Source organism: Bidens hawaiensis, unplaced genomic scaffold, assembly GCF_021521415.1.
Source record: "Bidens hawaiensis isolate Kalapana, Puna unplaced genomic scaffold, B.hawaiensis_p1.1 tig00040068_1, whole genome shotgun sequence".
Lineage (NCBI taxonomy): Eukaryota > Viridiplantae > Streptophyta > Magnoliopsida > Asterales > Asteraceae > Bidens > Bidens hawaiensis.
Genome location: NW_027497061.1, coordinates 19,982 through 32,921, shown reverse-complemented (window position 1 = coordinate 32,921; position 12,940 = coordinate 19,982). Strand labels below are relative to the sequence as shown.

General features: G+C 34.2%; 1 protein-coding gene across 1 annotated transcript; it reads right to left on the bottom strand.

Annotated features, from left to right (window-relative positions):
- Positions 1–406: 406 nt before the first annotated feature.
- On the bottom strand, positions 407–1,684 carry LOC143591797 (reticulon-like protein B9). Its single transcript, XM_077071892.1, has 5 exons — positions 1,624–1,684; positions 1,061–1,241; positions 863–995; positions 705–774; positions 407–572 (listed from the first exon to the last, which is right to left on the bottom strand). Exons 1-5 carry the CDS (start codon positions 1,682–1,684, stop codon positions 412–414), a joined length of 606 nt encoding a protein of 201 aa, XP_076928007.1. The 3' UTR covers positions 407–411.
- Positions 1,685–12,940: the final 11,256 nt, after the last annotated feature.

The following is a 12,940-nucleotide window of genomic DNA, read 5'->3' as shown; positions in this document are numbered from 1 at the left end:
TTAAGATCAAGCCAACGAGCCGAGCCATGACCTAAGCTCAAGCTCGACTCGGTTACAAAAATGAACCGCCTCGACTCAAGCCATTTCAAATCAAGTTTTCTTACCTAGTTTTTATTCAATCTTTTATCAAGCGAGGTATGAGCCGCGAGCTCTTTTGAGCGGCCGTATTAACTTGGTAATAGACTAATAGTGTGCGTATAGTAATGCTTACAATATAAGTTACCATAAAAATCTATATTTCATTCATATTAGGGCCTAATCGAAGTTTGTCACATATTATAATCCACACAGATTTTCTGGTTATAGTAGATGTTTTAACACGGTTATATCAACCCGATTGTAGTTGTGCTCGTACTAGCTATTAACAAATCACCAGAATTGCAATGGAGTTTCTTACTCATCGATCTATGGTCAATCAGATTTCAGAGGCCTTTTTGGTATTTTCGAAATAACGTTTTTCTTGAGCATCTCGTATATCCCCAACACCTCCTGATTCATCATGTCAACAAGACTATCAACCTGCGCCTCATTCTTCTCGTACAAACATGGCAGCGTTCCCATGCACACGGACCCTGTGGCACCAGGCAATTAAATGGTAATTTATGGTTAAATTATTGTCAGTGTTAATAAGAAAATATGTATTGTTCCTACCAAAATAATTGTTTATCCTGTTTTAAACTACAACTATGAAACGAATTATTTACCTATAAAAAGAAGATTTGACGTGGAGACACAGTTCCCGACCATTGCGAGTAGTTTCATAGCAAAAATTGTCTGATAAAACAACCAAAAATATTAATCACATGTCGTAGTAGCGAGAAACAACCAATAAAGTTTTATCAGTATCATGTAAAAACATTACCAAACAAAAGTGTATAATGTTACTTCCAGAAGCAATGTTGATGAGTATTGACAAAAAGATGTTCAGTTTTTCACATAATTCGTTGTATAACATCGCTTCCTCCAATTGGATCACCGGGATATTCGGTGGAGACCTGTAGTGAACATTTTTAACACATTATATACGGTAATTACCATAAGTGGTAGAATTAGAAATTACCAGTTGAAGGCTCGTGCTCCATTTGACCAAATATATGCTACAAGCATGGCGGTGATCGTCAAGTGACAAAAAATTGTGATAAGGTTATACTCCGCGACCTCAAAAAGAAACCATATCACTATCACGCCAAGAAAATGTGCACCGGATAGAACTTTGTTCCTCCATAATAAAACGTCTGCAACTGAATCGGATTTCTGTTTCTCAATACACCAAATAGTTGAAATGCTGAAATAATATATATTTGTTTGTTTATTGTATTACATGGCAAAACTAAATTTGTGTACTACTTTATCTCATGTATTGACTACTTTTGTCGAAAACAAGCAATTAATAACGTATACGAACAATACTTTCGTTTAGAAAAAAATAGGAACGTCATAATAAGCAATCATTTGAAAAAAAAAAAAAAACTAAAGTTGAATTTGAAATCACGAACCAAATCGAATCCAAAACCCAAAAAAAGTTTTTGACCCAATCAGATAAAAAATCAAAAATGAAATATAATGGCTGTTGTGACTTTCATACTGCCATAAATCATGCAATGTATATGCAATCAAGCATACCTTTTCCACCTCCGAGTACTTGATGGATTGGTCTTTCACGACCAAACAATTTCGACGACATTTTCTTTCTTAACGGTTTATTTTTTTGTTTTCCTAAGATGCTAGAGAAGGAGAGGATATATATGGCTTCCAAGCTTGTGCACAAAGCATAGTGAAGATGAAGAAACGAATGCCCTCACTAAAGGGTTTACTAGCTAATTTGTTTTATAAAATGATATTAATCATTTTACTTTAATTAATGATATTAAAAATTTTAACGTGAAATTATTCTGTTTTTAAAAAGGGCGTTTAATGTAAATAAAATATAACAAACATGTTTGCCATTAAATTATTGGATTGATTCCATTGAGAATCTTGGCCTTTTACTTGACTCGCTTTACACACAAACACACATGGTGGCAATTGAGATAGTTTTTATAGTATCTTCTAGTAATATTCTTTCGCCCTTGTATAGAAGTCCAAGCTTCACCACGTATGTTAATCACATTTCGGTTTTAATCGTAGTTGTTTTATAAAGGTGTAGGTGTAGGTGTAGGTAAGTTTACTTAAATCATGAATTTTGATTTATAGTTTGATTCTTTTGTGTGCACACATATTTTTTTTTTCTTTTACTCTTGGTATATTTGTAAGTAGGAAATGAAATCGATTTTTATTTAAATTAAGGCAATTGTTTTTTATAATTGACTATAAAGAAGTCAAGGCTCAAAACCGGTCGTCAATAATATCAACCACATTAGGTGTCGGGCACAAAGAGCCATTCACAAGTTCTGTCCCAAAACACTAGTCGCAATTTCAGTCAGTATTGCTTGGAAGGGAAAAAACCCCAAGAATTCGCTTGCAAAAAATTTTCTTTGCCTTCTTAATGGCCCTTATACCCATTTTAATTCAACCTTTGACCCAACCAGACAGTGATTTAAATCAACTAGATGCATAAGCGAGACTCATAAGCAAAGAAGTTTTGTTGATTATAAAGACAACTTACAACAAGAGCTTTAGAAGGTAACCTTGGTGATATAAGAGGCGGAGATCAAATGAGGTGCTTGGCAAATGGCAATCATCTTGATTATTCCGTTCTAGATCACTTCATATGATTCTCTGTAGTATTCACAATGTCTTTCTGGATTCTTCTTACTGTTGACTAATATACCAAAAGTATTTACATGATAAATCTAGAGAATTATAATGGATCATCAGTGGAATGACCTAGCTAGAAGTACACCAAAGCAATTCTGAAATTTTCAATTATCTTAAAGCCTTGGAATTTATAGAGAAGGTTACAAAATCCAAGCATATATTGTCACTACTAGAAAACATCTAACTGTCATATGAAACTTTCCTACAAAGTTTCTATAACATGTAATTACAACAAATTTAAGAGGAGTTTCTAAAATAAAAAAGAAAGTAGCCCTAATTTTGCTAACGCATTGCAACAAAATAGTAAAAATACGATTTTCATTGGAAAGTTGTTAACTCTACAACAAAATTCCAACTAAAAACGAATTTATCATTCTTTTATTTAAAAGGTTGCAACAATATATTTTTGTAGCAATTTTTTATGAAAAGTTGTTAGGAAAATGTTGGAGATGATTTTTCTGACATGTGTTTTTCCACGCAGTTTTATGTAGAAAAACATTGAAAATGATTTTCCAACAATTCTTTAACGAAAACAACCATAAAGAAAGGACTAGTTTTTAGTAGTGGTGCGAGTTGAAATTTAGGCAAGCAGTGACAGTATTCCTCACCAAAACCAACGGCGTCTGCTAATCCTTAAAGATGATCAAGGAAAATTCAAATCTTCTCAACCTACTCAGAAATATGCTAAGTACGGAATTCGAGAAAATCAGGAAATTCGAGCAAGCTTTACACTTATTCAAGCAAGGTATCTTATTCGAGTTCTGATACCACGAGCAAGGGTTCAATAAATAAGATCTCAAGCATACTTGATAGAAGTTAAAAGGAATTATTACAAGGACTTCTACGAGCAAAATTCAGCCTCGAGCAAGCAACAGTACCCGAGCATACTTTGTTTGCTGCAATAAGTCTTAAGGACAAAAGGTTGATGAGATCAAGAAGAATAAGTTTGCTCGCGGGATATTTCTAAGCAAAGTTTGGTTATATCATGAGGATAAAGTCTGCTTGAAGAATATTTTCTTAGGAAAATATTCTAAGTAAAAGCTTACACGAAGGTATGTTCAAGCACACTCGAGGATTACAAGGTCTGCTCGACAAAGACAAAAGCTTACTCGAAGACCTATTTTACACTTGTAACCATTTTGAATATATTTTATCAATGATTAGGGTTTCTAAAAGGTGTCAGGTGTGACTATAGAAATGAATATTATGTCACATTTTTTACAACGACAGATTACACACTTTTCTAGGTGTACAAGATATTTTGTACGGAAAGGCAGCCGCACATGACATTCTACCTTAAACCCTAAAGCATTTTCCTTTTGTATTTCACTGAATATTATGAATGACATGTTTGTCATATTAGTGTTATTGAGCAACACTCTGGTTATTATTGATTCCGCCAGTTTTAATCTAGGGGTTTTCACAATCTTATATCATAATAAGTCTTGTCAATAGTGTGTGTGGGTTACGAGTGATAAATCGTTCCTGACAAGTGGTATTAGAGCTTGTGTTAGATTTTGTAAAGACTGGTGCATTGCTTTGAAGATTGATTGTGAAGCTTTCTTCAATTGGAGCTGATTTGAAGAAGAAGATGATAACGTAAGCAGAGCACTGTTTCATGGAAATAGTGACGTCAACCACTCTGACTCTTGTTATTCCAGATATGTTCTTATTTTAGGCTTAAAAGAATTCCAATCCCATATTTACATCTTTGTAATTAAAGTTGTGTCTTAATCTTGGTCAAATCCATATGTTTCCATCGAATATAATAATTTCATCCACATATCTGCTTACTTCAAATATTTTTCAAGTTTTGAATTAATTTCATTATTAAAATCAAAATTCCAAAACTACTTTCTTCTTTTTTTTTTAAAAAAAAAATCTCCAAACAAATGTATGACCAAGAAGTGTCTACTAACAAAATTCCAAGATTGTTAGGACATGAAAATTACATTAAATGGAAGGTGCTATTTTGAAGTTGTTGTGAGTTACAATGACACTGAGCTGTGGAATTCCATCAAGGATGGTTCTTATGTTCCTTTAAAGGAATAGACAACAATCAAGCAGTTGAGAGGAACATGAAGAAGAGATATGACAAGGCACTCTCAATGTTGAAATTAGGTCTCTCGTGGGAAATTCCGACCAATATAAACCATCATAAACATGCATGATGCAGTGGCTGAGATGTTTGAATGCAATACTGAATTAAAAGACATAAAGAATAACAGATTGAAGCAAACACTTGACATATTTAAGTTTAAGGAGGGAGAGAGGCTAAATGTTTTTTTGCAAATATTTGTGGAAATTGTTAATGAAATCAGAACAACTAATCTTGCTATCACTGATTTTGATCTTAACAAGAATTTGTTGTTATCATTGTCTGGAGAGTGGTATACAACAAGCAAGTTTATTAAGGAAAAAGCTAATTTTTCCAACTTCAAGCTAGATGATGTGATCTGTTTCCTTTAGGCAGCTGAACATGAGAAGAATGAGAAAAACATGATAAAAGAAGAGAAGCCAAGTTTTCAAGTGGATAATGCCTTGATTGCTCCAATGAGAAATCTGTCAACAAAGAACCAACAACAGATTCCCATAATTGAAGAACCAAATGACTTTAACGTTGAGACTCCTAGAGTTTATCCAACAACTCAAGCATCAGGCAGTCATTCTGGAAAAAAAAGATTCAATGTCCATTTGATTGATGATGGTGATTCATCTTCTATGGCTAGTGGACATGCTCCTTATGTTCCAAGCAATCAATCTCAAGGAAATGAATACCAAGCATTATTCTCAATGTTTAGTGAATCATATAATGCATTTGTTGCCAAAAATATGATCCACAAAAGTGTTGTGCAAGAAGATTTGGAACAAATTGATGCTGATGACTTGGAAGACATGAATAAAAGTGGCAAGCTGCCATGTTGGCTTTAAGAAGTAAGAGATTATATAACAAAACAAGGATATCAACACTTTCTGGCCCAAATGACAGGATTGGGTTTGATAAATCAAAAGATATCTGCTACAACTGTCAACAGCCTGGTCATTTTGAAAGAGAGTGTAATCAACCCAGACAGTATCATAACAACATTTTCAAAAACACCACCGAAAACAACTATGCTCAGAGAAATCAGTATCAGAATCAGAATAATGGTCAGCAGCAGAAACAATTTCAGAACAAAAACTTTCATCCACAATAGAACAATCAGCAAATAATTCCCTGTTTGAACCTTCCAAGGATCTAGCCCCGTCGATACATCAATTATAGTCGATACATCAATTATACAATACGAACACATGAGATCTAAACGCTAAATAAATACTTTATTGATAATTATGGATGAATACATTATGGCGTGTATAATAAGTTATGGAGAGAATAACTTAGATCTAGATCTCTCTCTAGGTATGTACACCCTCACTTATGAGCATGAGCAGCATATATATAGGCCATATTCCTAGTTCGTTAAGTTAAGTCTAATTCGTAATATCTTCATAACGAATTAGACACCATTCGTTATGATTCCATGGATGAATAATACCTCAACGAACTAGCCCTCATTCGTTATGCTTCCATAACGAATGGGCTCATACCTTAACGAACTAGTTTAGTTAACTAACGAATGGACCTCATTCGCTATACAATCCATAGCGAATGGGCCATTTTACATTAAATAAACAGCCTAGACTATTGTTAACTTATTCGATCGCTATGGACACCAAAACCGTGCACTAACATTCCCCTACAACAACAACCATACCAAAGAAATCAGCAGAATCATAACCAAGCTCCAATGAACCAGAATAGAGCTAATGCTAATCAACCAAGAAACCAAGGAAATGTTGATGTAGCTCAAGAACCACAAAATGGTTTGTTTGACTGGAGAAACCATGCAAATGAAATAGAAAATGCTAATGTCGCATACATGGCTATTGTCAATGAGAAGGCAGAATCTTCAATATCCTAGGTACATTCCAATCACTCTATCTCAGATTTACTTGAAATGAATGATTTATTAAGAAAAGAGGTTGGTCAGTGGCAAACTAAATGCTTCAAGAAAGAAAGCATAATTAATGTGTATGAAATGAGTGAAAGAACATATGAAAACCAGATTAAGAGTCTGGAAGAAGACTATATGGAAAGCTATGAAACTCAGTCAAGATACACAACTGAGATTGAAGGTATAAAGAAAATGTATTTGGAGGAAAAGGTGAAAAACACTCAACTGCATGTTGATGTTGATTTCTTAAGAGCTTGGTTACCACTGGTAATATATGTGGGAAATTAGAGAAGATAAAACCAGAAGACAAGTATAAAGTTGTACCACCACCTTTTACTGATAATTATTCATTAAAGGTTGACAAAGAGAAGAGAGAGGATTATCTGAAACAGTTTAAAACTGTCTTCAATGAAAAGGAAGAATTCATTAAGAGTTATAGGAAGCTGATTGTGAATGAAGTTGGAGAATTTGTATTAAATGATGAGAATACAAAAGAAAGTGAGAGTGAAAGTTCAGGTGAAGTTGAAATCACTGTGAAGAAGAATAAGTCAACTGAATCATTTGAAGATGATTCAAGCATCTGAAGTGACAGATGCTCAAGCTGTGGAAGTGGTAAGAGTAAAGATCAGACAAGGAAGAGCTCAAAGAAAAAAATCCAAGATTACACAAGGTGAAGAAACACTACAAAGAAATGAGAAGAAACCACAAAAGGTTTGACATCTATGAAGATCCAAAAGACAACCAAACAAGGTTTTCTCAAATCCAAAAGTCAACGATGAAAGAAAAATGAGGTCTCCAAACAAGTCAAACAGCAAGAATGAAGAAGGAACTAAAGAGATGAGAATTATCAACCAATTTACCCAATATTCTCTAATCATGAATTATTTAATATTGGGGATGTGGAAAATTACTCAAGAATATGATCAAGACTATCAAGAGAAAATTACTTTAATGAAAGTTTTGTGAAGTTGGAAAATGTAATCTTTGTAAAATGGTCAATTGACAGAATTCTAAAAAGATTGAAGAATTTCAACCTTTCTAAATCAACTTAAATGAAATCACTCACCAAAAGACTATAGGGATTGATCCTCCAAGAGCTAGTGAGAGATTCAAGAAGGGAAACTCCATGGCTAATCTTAAAGGTCAAGTGTGGGGAAATAGATGTGATGTTTATGGGCATCACACTGACTCCTGTCAAGAGAGATTTTCCCATGCACCATTACCAAATTGTACCAAGTTTGGACAATATTTTGTTTTATACAAATAAAAGTATGATGAATACTTAAGTAAAGGTGAGAAGAATGAGAAAGAGTTGATTGAGGAAAAAGAAGATTTGATTGAGAAACAAGATGATGTGATTGAAATGAAAGAGAATGTGATTGAAAAGAAGTTGGACAAGAAACCATCAATCTAGTCTCAATGTTTGAAAAGTCATTTGACTCTGCAGACTCACTACCATCTGATAAGAGAAGACAAATCAAGAGGAAGATTTTCAAAAGATAACAAGGAAAAAAGTTGAATGGTGATGAGAAATTCCTTTTGAAACATGGTTCTGAACCAAGAGGGTTCCTTTGGAAGCCCAAAGATAAGTCTTCAAAGTGATTCTAAGGAGGGGAACAATTATTCAAAAATGCATAAGCATTGTTCCCTACTATGGAAAACAATTTGAGACAAGTTGTGAGACAGATGACTCATGTGAATTGGTCTATGAAGATCCCAAACCAATTCCAGCTGAAACTGTTGTTATTGTTTATGATGACTTACAAGCTAGATTGGCTTGTGATTCATCCCAAAATTAATCCACTTTTTTATAAACTGTGCATGAACAATCCACAAAGATCAATGATATATGGTACATGGATAGTGGATGTTCTAGGTACATGATCTATGATAAGAGGTCACTTGTCAACTATGTGGAAAAGTTTGAAGCCCATCTGCTTTTGGCAGTGATGAAAATGGAGGGAAGATTGTGGGCAAAGACATTCAAACAAATGGGAAAGTCTCATTTGATAATGTTTTTCGTGTTGAAGGTCTCCAGTATAACCTATTGAGCATATCACAAATGTGTGATAAAGGGTATAAGTTTGGTTTTGGTGAATCTCATTGCTTTATACTAAAACCAGAGTTTGTGATTCCACCAGAAAATGATCATGATGATGGCACAATGAAATGGCACCTTGTATGAATTAACAATGAAAGATGCTATTTATAGAGGTGGAACCTGCTTTGTTTCTAAAGACTCCGAGAATGAAACCAAAAAAACGGCACATAAGTTGTGTCATGTGAATTTGAAGAATATGAACAAACATGTAAAAGATGAACATGTCATTGGTTTACCCACAAGAGAGTTCAAGCTTGAAGACAACTGTGTTTCACGCCAAAAGGGAAAACAACACAAATCATCTCACAAAAAAAACTGATTAACTTCATTGAACAAGTTTTTGAAAGGCTTCACATGGATCTCTTTGGTCCTGTAAGTGTTCCAAGCATTGGAAAAATGACATAACCGAGCCCGGTGCGGAAGCGTTAATATTCGGTATTAAGGGAGGAGCTCGGATATGAGCTAGGATTGAATCACACTTGTTAGAGCATTTTTTGTCTAATTCTAGGTCTAGTGGGCTTAATATGTCATTTTGATTCTTTTAATGGTTAAACTGTCATTAGATGAAATTTTGTAAAGTGAAACGTATAATTAAGAGGACGTATGAGCTTATACGGAGCTTGATCTTATACGTTGTCACTAATCATCTATATATAGGTCTTCTCATGTTATATTCATATCAGTTGGAACAGTTGTAATTCATTTTGTACTTTCAAGTCATATCAATATACTGTGTATTAAGAGTGTTTGTGTTGTAATAGCTTTATGATATATTTCCGCTATATCATATCGTATAGTCAATATATTCTTTCGGTCCTATTCATTATGATTCTACGTACATGATGTTTAGCATGATCAGGATCATGTTCCTACAAGTGGTATCAAAGCATTTGGCTCATATTTACTACTGATTACAACACATTCGAGGCCAAATTGATGAACTCTTGAAGTTTTCAAAGTCAACGAGCTTACCGAACACTAATTCATCAATTATTCACTGATTATTGGAAGAATTTTGCAATTCGATTTGTGATCGTAATTACAGAATTGATGTTTATTCAAGAGTGAATTAGCTTATCTATGATTCAAAATCAAGTTTTAGTTTCAAACATGGTCAAAAGTTATGTCTGGCGTATATGTTTTTCTGTTAGGCAGTTACACGTACGCATAAGTTTGAACGCATAAGGTGGTACAACGCATAAGTTGTACGGCGAATAAGAAGTTATTCGCTGTTATACGTTGGTGTTACAAGTTTTGAAAGTTATCCATTGAATCAATGTTATACGGGTAGCAAGGTTATATGTTTGAACCTAGGTTATACGGTGGTTCTAGGTTATAAGCTGTATTAGGTTACACTTTTGAGGGTACACGTTTGGCAAGTGTTATACGTTTGATCAAGGTTATATGGTGATTCACGGTTATACCGACAAAAAGGGTAATACGTTTGATTTTTTGAAAATGGAAGATTTAAATGTGTTTATTTCACATGCTTTACCAATTATTCAGAACATAAACTTGGAAAATGAAATAGGGACTTCAAACAAGCCCTCGAAGCTGCTTAGAATGTAAGATTATCCTAACTGGGCCAATAAGTTTGAAACGTATGTGCAAGCCGTGAATTATGATGCATGGGAGGTCGTTGAAGTTGAGTACATCATACCGAAGAATGAAAATGGCACATGTTATAGGTTATCACAAATTCATGATGGAGACAAGACTAGTTTCATGCGTGAGAAAAAGATAACGAACCTATTTCAACAATCTATCAAATCTGAGATTTTTCAACTCCTGCAAAATAATGGATCATGTTATTCAATATGGGAGGCTCTTATGAACAAAGATCGTGGTAATGCTGACATGAGAAAATCAAAGATGAATTTGATCAAAAAGGAGTTTGACATTTTCACCATGGTCAAAGGTGAAATAATGCCTCAAATGATTGAAAGATATTGTCATCTAGTGAACGAGAAGAAGAGATTAGGAATTAACAAAGAAGATTTTGAGTATGTTGATAAGCTAGCTGATGCTTTGCCTGATGACTAGAATACTTTTATCATGATTCAACAATCAAATCCAGTAGCTTATGCAAGACTCACTTTGGCTCGATTCAATGAGAAACTGGAGGCACACGAACTTGAGTTGAGAAAGAAACAAAAAATGAAGAATTCATCTGCTGTTCAAGACATTGGTCTGTATTTCAATTCTTCACAATCTGTGATTGCACCAAGTCAAAAGATTCAAACTGCGTATGTGACTAATAGCAATTTTGGTGGAAGTTCTTCTCAAACCAACATAACTCATTTCACAAGTTCTTATGTTGGTACCAATGCTTCAACTGACGTTCATGAACAATCATCAAGGACAACGAGTCCACCTTCTGATGTTGTATAATGCAATATTGCTGTGAATATTAAAAACAACAATGAACTTACTGTGGAGAATGTTCAAGAGCACATGGCATTTTTGGGTTCTGTTATGGGCTCATATGAATGTTTAATTGCTGGTCGTATTGGCAACTATAATATGACAAAAGAAGATTATGACCAAATTGACCCAGAAGAGATGGAGATGCTGGACATCCGTTGGTGCATGGCGAGTGTGGTTAGGAGGGCTCAGTGGTTTAGGGAAATAATTGGGAAAAATTGTTTTGGATGGAATTACTGCTAAGCTGGGTTTTGACAGAACAAAGGTTAGATGCTTTAGATGCAAAGAAATAGGACATTTCAAGAGGGAGTGTACCAATCCTGAAGTTAGTGATTCAACACTTAATCCGTTTAGCCGAGACTACAACCGACAAGCAATTTATCATCAAAATTCACCAACATAAGCTGAAAAGAAACAAGAAGCTTCTTCTTCAAAGGCTTTCCATTCTCTACTTGATGAGGGATTCAACTGGAATTCGGTGGTTCACAAAGCTAATGTGACAAAAATTGTTGGTGAATGTTCTCCAAAACAAGAGGACAAAATTGATGTAGAAATTGGAGGTGTCATTAAAGGAATGAAGGATACTGAAGAACTTTCTTCTGATGAGTCTCCAAAAAACTTAGAATATATTCCTAATGAATTCTTTAAATTATATTTACCACCTGATGTCTTCGAAAGTTTTGTAGGTTGGTTAAATGGCGAAGCAGTGCCACATGAGAAGATAGATTTTGGAAGCGATGATGAACTAGAGGAAGAAACTAGTTGTGAGACTGATTTTGTATCAAAGAGTGAATCAAGTGACATATCTGAAATGATGGAGCAAGAAGGATTTCATGTTGAGAATGATGTTTCTGTACTTCAAGCTAACATGGCCAGTCAGGTAAAATTTTTTTCTGATGAAATTCAACGCATTTGTAAATCACATGAAGAAAAATAATTTGTTATTGATTCGTTAATAACAGATTTTAACTTGCTTAAAAATGATTATAACAAAATGTTTCTTGATTTTCAAAATGTGAAAGAGGCTTATTACAATCTTCAAAAGTGTGAGAAAAATTTGTGGAACAAAATTTTGTAAGATGAAAAAACTATTACAATTGAAGTTGAACGTGTTGAAACAAAAATGACAAGTTATTCAGCTTCTAGATATGTTTTGGATCACATTATTCCTAAAGAGATTCCAAAATATCATGTTGTTTGGCCTCCTATCTGGAAAACTTATGTTCCAAAAGAACCTGAAGGATTCATCAAGGCGTTGAATGTGGTGTCTGATTCACCACAACATGATACCATGTGTGATGAACATAGTGTTCAATCTGATCATAATTCTATGTTGTTTCTCCTCCTATATGGAGTTCTTATGTTCCAAAAGAACCTGAAGGATTCATCAAGGCGTTGAATGTGGTGTCTGATTCACCACAACATGATACTATGTGTGATGAACATGGTGTTCAATCTGATCATAGTTCTGAGTGTGATAGTGAGATTAGTAAGAAAACTGCTGAATTTGTGCTGGATGAATCTGAAAGTTCATCAAAAGCTAGTATTAAAAGTGGTAATCAATCTGAGGAAACAAAACCCAAATCAAAAGGTAAAACTGGTAGAAATGATAATCAAAATTCAAGATTTGCTAAAACCGGTGTTTATTATAAACGAATGG